Source organism: Aptenodytes forsteri, unplaced genomic scaffold (genome assembly GCF_000699145.1).
Source record: "Aptenodytes forsteri isolate BGI_AS27 unplaced genomic scaffold, ASM69914v1 Scaffold178, whole genome shotgun sequence".
Taxonomy (NCBI): Eukaryota; Metazoa; Chordata; class Aves; order Sphenisciformes; family Spheniscidae; genus Aptenodytes; species Aptenodytes forsteri.
Window position 1 is genome coordinate 45,500 of NW_008795136.1, and position 6,982 is coordinate 52,481.

General features: G+C 42.7%; 1 protein-coding gene across 1 annotated transcript in view; it reads right to left on the reverse strand.

The window, feature by feature from the left end:
* The window catches only part of EPG5 (ectopic P-granules autophagy protein 5 homolog), a 49,036-nt gene extending 43,289 nt beyond the window's left edge, over nucleotides 1–5,747 (reverse strand). The window contains exons 1-3 of the mRNA XM_009278447.2: nucleotides 5,700–5,747; nucleotides 2,580–3,506; nucleotides 498–741 (exon numbers count right to left, since the gene is read on the reverse strand). Of these exons, the coding sequence (XP_009276722.2) occupies nucleotides 498–741; nucleotides 2,580–3,506; nucleotides 5,700–5,747 (1,219 nt within the window). The remainder of the gene's footprint in view (nucleotides 1–497; nucleotides 742–2,579; nucleotides 3,507–5,699) is intronic.
* Nucleotides 5,748–6,982: the final 1,235 nt, after the last annotated feature.

Sequence of the window (6,982 nt, forward strand, 5' to 3'; positions counted from 1 at the left end):
TATATATATATATATATATATATATAAAAAAAAATATAAGTAAAGTAATATAGATGAAAACCAAAAAGATTTCCAAGTATTAGAGCTGCGAGATTTCAAGAGGAAGTAAAGCAGGAAAAACATCCAGCTGGTTTTAGAATTGTGCATTATCAATTTGGAAAATGGACTGTATTATACGTTGCCTTTGACAACAAAAGATTGGAGTCCGGGTGTCCCATCCCACCCGGTGTTCCTCTACAGTAATCAGTGGCAGTATGCAGCTCCGACAGAAGAAGGTATTCCTGCATTCAGCTTCCACTCTCCAGGTAACTTAAGAGAACTGGAGTTTTTCCTGTGAGAAAAAAGTTTCACTGATCCCTACATAAGATCAACAAGTTTCAGTATCAGAGGAGAAACACTCCAGTGTACAAATTCCACCACAAGACTCCAAAACTGCAGGTGTACAAGGTGCTGGGCACCCTAAACAGCATGGGGAACGGTCTAGAGCAGCAACACACCTTGTTCTTGCTGCTGAAGAGCCACTGATCTCAGCAGGGACGAGCTGCTGAGCAACCTGTAGACATATGACTCCACTTGCAACCGTGACAACACCGAAGTGTACGAGTGCAGCGCCAGTGTCTGATGCACGTGCTCTGCTTTGGCTTCAAACAGCTTTTTCAGTTCCCCCAACACATTTTCATTCAGCTCCACTGTCTGGTAGCGATGGTGGCCTGTCACTTTGCACTGATCTGCACAGACACCCTGAAAAGAAAGCAATTATTTTATTTAAGTGGCTTTGTCATTTTGTTGTGTCAAGTGTGCTTACAGAAATTAGCCTTGACACAACCCTCCCCTCAACAGATTTCAAAGCTTTCATAAAAGGGGCCACTTCACATGTGGAAAAGACAAACATGTCAGAACATCCTACATACTTTTTAGAGCTGCTGATTACTGAAGATGCATATCCCTGACTTCTGAAAAAAATGACTCTCTAAACCCTCAATAACTCAGATTTAGAAACAGATATGAAGGGACTCGTCTATATCACTGACAAGATGTGAACAAAACCAGGTGTCTCTACTCCCAGTGAGCGCACTTGCTTCTCAGTTTATAGATTTCCATAAATATTTGGATCTGTTATTTTAAAGCTAAAATATCTACTGAAACAAGATAAATATTTGTCTAAGCTCCCAGAACTGAATATTTATAGCAATTCCCCATTATACATTTAAAATTTTCAGAAATGCACTGGACTCTAACTTTTTCCCAAACTGGAATTAAAAGCTGAGACTAGTCTTCCTCTGCCCTGTCTCTAATTCTTCAGCACAAGAAAACCACAATACATAACATTGCTATTATTCTTTTATGCAACCAGGAAACATGCTTCAGAATCAGCACTTTGGAAGCTTAGCTTTAAAGTATCCCTGTGTTTCCTAAGTTAGTAGAATAAGAATTTTAAATATTTAAAGACAACAATTATTCTGGACATACAGTAAAAAACATAGTGAATCGGGATGGAATAAAGCAAGCAGCAAGCTTAGCCAACTGTATGATGACCAGTGCGGATATAAGAGTGAAGCCAAAATTGCTTTCAGCGTAGAAAGTGATCAACACAAAACTGAGAGTTCAGTGAGGTTCAGCGATACAGGTCGTTATTCCCTAGTGAAAAGGGAAAGATTCAAATCTGTTCAGTGGATGTCTCTCAACTCTGAAGAGCTGCACAGGAGAGGCACTGCACTCACAGAAACAACAGTAAAAGCCACCACATATATAGGTACTTGGCAGCTTCAACAATTTTGATGATGTGTTGGCTATAAACAGCATCAGAGCGCCAGAAAAATTTCATTCACTCCCACTGCAACGTCCAGCTCCAAAAACAAAGTTACACAGAATGAGTTTGGGGGAAAATTTTTCTGATGCATGCACCAAAGAGCTCCCCAGACTCCTCTGGTTTGCAGACAGAAATGCTACAGAGTACCGTGACCACCCTGGAAGTAGCTAAAACCACAGCACCACTTAATGGAGTGACAGTTACTGAAAGTGGACGGACTTCACACTCCCTATGCTTTGAGCAACAGGGTCACCCACGAGCATAACTCAAGCTCCTCTGCAGCTGCCGCCTCTGACAGCAGGACAGTCGGGAATGACATCAATGAAAACTGTCACTATAGGCAGCAGGCCACATGGGACGTCACCGCTACGGTCATTCTGAAGTCCTACTCCCCTGCATATCCCCTGCCTCTACCTGAAGTACTGCGGCACAAACTTCACCCAACAGTTCTGCCCTACAGGCAGAACTGGCTGCACACAGGCTCATTCCGACTGACTACAAACATGAGTCTGACTCCAGAAGAGTTCACTAACGGAGATCCCGCTACCCTACACTCGTCAGAGTTTAAAAATCAAACAACAAACTGCCTTAAGTCTCAACAGGATGATACTCTGAAGTACTGGGGATCAGTGGAGAGACAGAAAAGCAAAGGCAATCATCTCTCTTAGAATAAAACAGCTTAAATACAGTAAACTTGACAGCAAGTAAAATTAACGTCTGGAATCACGTCCAAATAGTTTGGGTTCAAAGGTAGCTTCAGCAACAGCACCTGCACGGTTTTCTGTTCTTCTTTAAAAGTCCATAATCTCCCCTTAATATTTTGGCAGTCTGTCGTCATAGCCTGCAGCTCTGCCTCAGCCAGCAACAGCTGCTTCCTGCAGCGCATGTAGTTCAGGAGCAGTTCATAAAATTCGTGCCTGTCCTGATGAGCAACGCTTTCAAATTCCTCTGCATAGGAGTCGACGTTCTCCAACCATGAACACGGCTCAAAAATTTTCAGCTGTTCTCTGGTAAATGGCACCAGTTCTGGTTCGGTTGGGAGCTCTGGATACAGCCTTTCATTGTGCAACAGCGGTTTAACTGCTATTACGGTTGGTCTCTCATAGGACAATTCAGCCGACAAGTCTGGATAAACTGGTTTCAATCCCGAATGCTGAATACGCGTTTTGGATTTCTCAGAGAGCTGCGAGAGACTAAGAGGAAGCTTCTCTGAAGAACGGACAAGAGGATTTTTAACATCTTGTATGTTTTCAGTTCCTTTGCCCTGTGCAAAGCCCACTGCTGTCTGAGAGCCAGCAGCACCAGAATGAAAGGTACTACTCAATACATCAGAGTTTCCTGATCCGCTAGCAACCGCCTCCACAGGGCTGTCAGGTTTGACCAACTGGCTTTTTCCACTCTTCTCAACATCCCCCCCACATTCCTCATGGGAAGGATCAGCTTTGAACTCTTCTGCATCTGTGGGGGGCTCTAGAGTCACTGCCGAAGACCCTTCATTTGCTGAAGATAAATTGTCGCACACATCGTTTATAGTTTTTCCATCCTCTACTTCATCACTGAGACAAATTTCTGTAAATTCTCCAGGATGTACCACTTGCACTTTACTGGCTGCAGAAGACACTTCTGCCACGGGAGGGAGGAAGACATCATCAGACTCTTGTATCTGGGACTCCTCACTACTTTTCTTCTTTTTTTCCTAGGAAAAAAAAAATTAAGAGTGTCACTACCAATAGAATCTCTCCCCCTCACATCCCAAATCCCACCATCACCAAAACTAGTATTTGTCAACACCACAACTCCAAAAGCCCCCCTTAACACATTAATTTTCATAATATTAAAGGTAAAAACAAATGTACCAAACAGTTACTTGTTCTTTAGCTGCTGTCTTTGAAGACTGTCTATCAGTGTCTATTTTCTTGGTCAGTTCTTGAACAATGCTTCAACATTTCTACGTAAAGAGCTATAAATATCACAGAATGCTTCATTAACATACAAAATAATCAAAATAACAGGACCCTGACCTCTAAAAAGAGTCACTAGGTTTCACCATACTAACAAAAAAAAGTTACTTTGTGATTCGTCTTAGGTTTTACAGAAATATTTTAATGAATGGAAAATTATTTTCAAAGAGTACTTTCAGAACAAAGAAAATCTGGAATACACCCCCCAATTACATTCTAAAACCATCACAACGTCTGTACAATTACTGAAATACCTATTTTCAAAGAGGTATTGCACACTAGAGATGTAGAAAAACTTGTAAACCGATTGCCCACTTTTAAATTAAGATCTGTTGGGGGGTAAATAGTTCCCGTAAACCTAGTCTAAGGTGTAGATTAGCCTCCTTCCCAAAGCACAGCATGGGAAATAATGTTGCGCAGGAAATCAACAAAGACTTTGTCAATTTGTAAATTGTTTGCCAATTTATAAAACAAAAAATTGGCAGAGTGTCTTGCCAATTTGTAAATTGTTTGCATGTACCTACCAGTTTATTAGAAGCAAAACTGAGAAGAGTTAGGTTACAGCACTCCAGTTTTGATAACCCAGATAATATAACAAAGAACACAGCTGAAATTAGGAAAAGCTCTCAATACTTCTCCATGACTGGGGAAAAGATGATAGCTTTGGAAACTTGCTGACAGTATTACACACGCTTTCACTAAGCATCTGTTGTGATTTTGCCTTATGAAAGGGCACGCATGAAAACAGCTCAAATCAAGGCCCTAGCTAACCTCAATCTCAAGCCTGCTTTTACATCAAGCATATGCTCACAGCTCCTTTACAAAACGGCAATACACTGGCTTTGCTTTCAGACTGTGTTTTCCGGTATATTAAAAGCTGTAAACACTTCTGATCACAAAACACTTCTGACACACTCCAAGGCTAGCTAAAGTTACAGGTGAGAGGTTAAAAATAGATCAGCACAATTCTTTAAACTAGGACTTGTAGTTATAATAAACATCTCCTGACAATTAACTCAAAGTCAGTAATTTCCACAGGATACTATATCACTAGATCATATTTTCAACAGGGTACTGATCCGCATACTTTAGAAACACACGCCGGTCCTTTCCCCTCTACAATCTCAAAGTTCCCTCTTGCAGTCCTCCTACAGAAGAAACTCCCTTCATCTTCGAGTACCATCCTGTATTTCTCCCAAATGCTACTGTTAGATAAAATAGTTTCTTTTAAAATTTATGAAGTGCCTTCCAGTTCTCGCTTTCCAAGGCAAAAAATGCCATAATCATTAACAGGGATTTCATCTGAGAAAGGATGAGAGAAATCAGGTCCTGAATTAACATGAAAGCAAAACCTGCTGTTCTCTCTTCGGAGGGTTTAGCCTTCAAGTCAAAGACGACACTTGCTCGTTAGCCTTGTCCCGTGCCTAACCATTCTCCTCTCCCAGCATGTCAGCAAACGACACCTCAAGCTCTAAGGACACCTACTGTTTTTCAGGAAACATCTCTGGAGTAAGTGAGTGCTACCCACCAAGACGCACACAGGCTCGTCTTCACCAGTTCCAGGTTCACTGGTTTTGCCACCTCACTGTGTTTGAACCAGTCTGGCGTTACTGGTGCTGGACAAGCTTAACGTTGGGGCTACTATTTTCAGAAAGCCCTGGGCTCCATTCCACTACTTGGCAGCTCCGCAGCTGAGCCAGCCTTTCTCCCAGCTTTTCAAAGGATTATGGCTTTTTCTGAGGCATGGGAACGGCAAAGTCCTTAATGTGGCTGGGCCCCAAACTGCATCCTCAAACACCCCTGCCTATTAACAGAGCTGAGCATAATAATAGCAACAAGAATATCAGGAATGGGTCATGTGTAACACTGAAGGATTCTGCATTCTCACACGTGACATCGCCAGCGCATTGTTTCACAGTGAATTACACCTGGAAGGGACGGCCAAAGACAGCGGCCACTGGAGTCACCGTACACATGTCGTTAATGAACTACCAGCGTCATCTGTGACTCACTGCCTTCCTGCAGGGAATTGATTCTCTTAAGCAGCAGTCTTTAGAGTTAACTGCCTTGCTCATGCTATGGGGCTGAATCAAAACAAAACCAGTGACACACTTACTCTTCTGGGATTGCTCTTCCCTCCAGTCTTTACTTGCCTTGAGTTCAGGAATCACAGCCGCAGTTGGTACTTGGATCTAACCCTTGTTTTACAAAACAGCGGTCAATTAATCCATTAATTTATCTTCAGAGGGCTGTGACAGCCATGACTTCAATGCCTGCGCTCTATGTGGTGCACTTTACCACATGCAGTGGTTAAGCAACTAAAGGAAACATTTCCATTTTGACTCAACTCTGAGGCGAGATATTTCAGTCGAGATCATTTCCACAAACTAGTGAAATTCTGCATAGCACAGCCACAAGGAAAGCAAAGCCTTCCGAAAGCTGTCCGTATTAACATCACGAACAAGGAACATGCTCACAGCAGGATTAAAACCTAGGAAGAGTGATACTTAACAACTGTAGCACCAACTAATGAAGAACAAACACTGTCCTCTGCTATACACGGCCTCATGTTTTCAGCATTTCAAAGCCAAACCTATACATATGAGATGTAGTTAGACTGTCATCCTACACTGTACTAAAACACTGCTAAATGCCGGTAAGTTCTATCACTCTACGGCTTCACCACAGAGGCAACTCCAGCTGCCTCGCTCTGCAGAGCTATTTGAGAAGGCCGCCCACCGTAAGAATAAAAAGCTTGTTTACACTCTTTTACAGCACAAGGCCTATCACAGCCTTCACCCACCTGCCCACTACTCTAGGTCTTCTCACATCGCTTCAGAAAAGCGATGCGAGATAGTTCCTTTTAAAATTTATGAAGTGCCTTCCAGTTCTCGCTTTCCAAGGCAAAAAAAAATGCCATAATCATTAACAGGGATTTCATCTGAGAAAGGATGAGAGAAATCAGGTCCTGAATTTCTGAAACACCCCCACCACCTCAGTGCTTTCAGCAGCAGAGGACGAACAAACACGGATACGAACTCCGCCCAGAGCGGGCAACCTTTCCGCTGCTTTAAAAAAACAAACAAACCAAAATAAAAAAGGAGTGACCCCAAATACGAGCCAAACCCCTTGACCAAAGTCCCTCGGTGCGTGACAACACCCCCCCCTCGCCCCGACCTACCCCGTTGCACTAATCCCACCTCACTGCTGC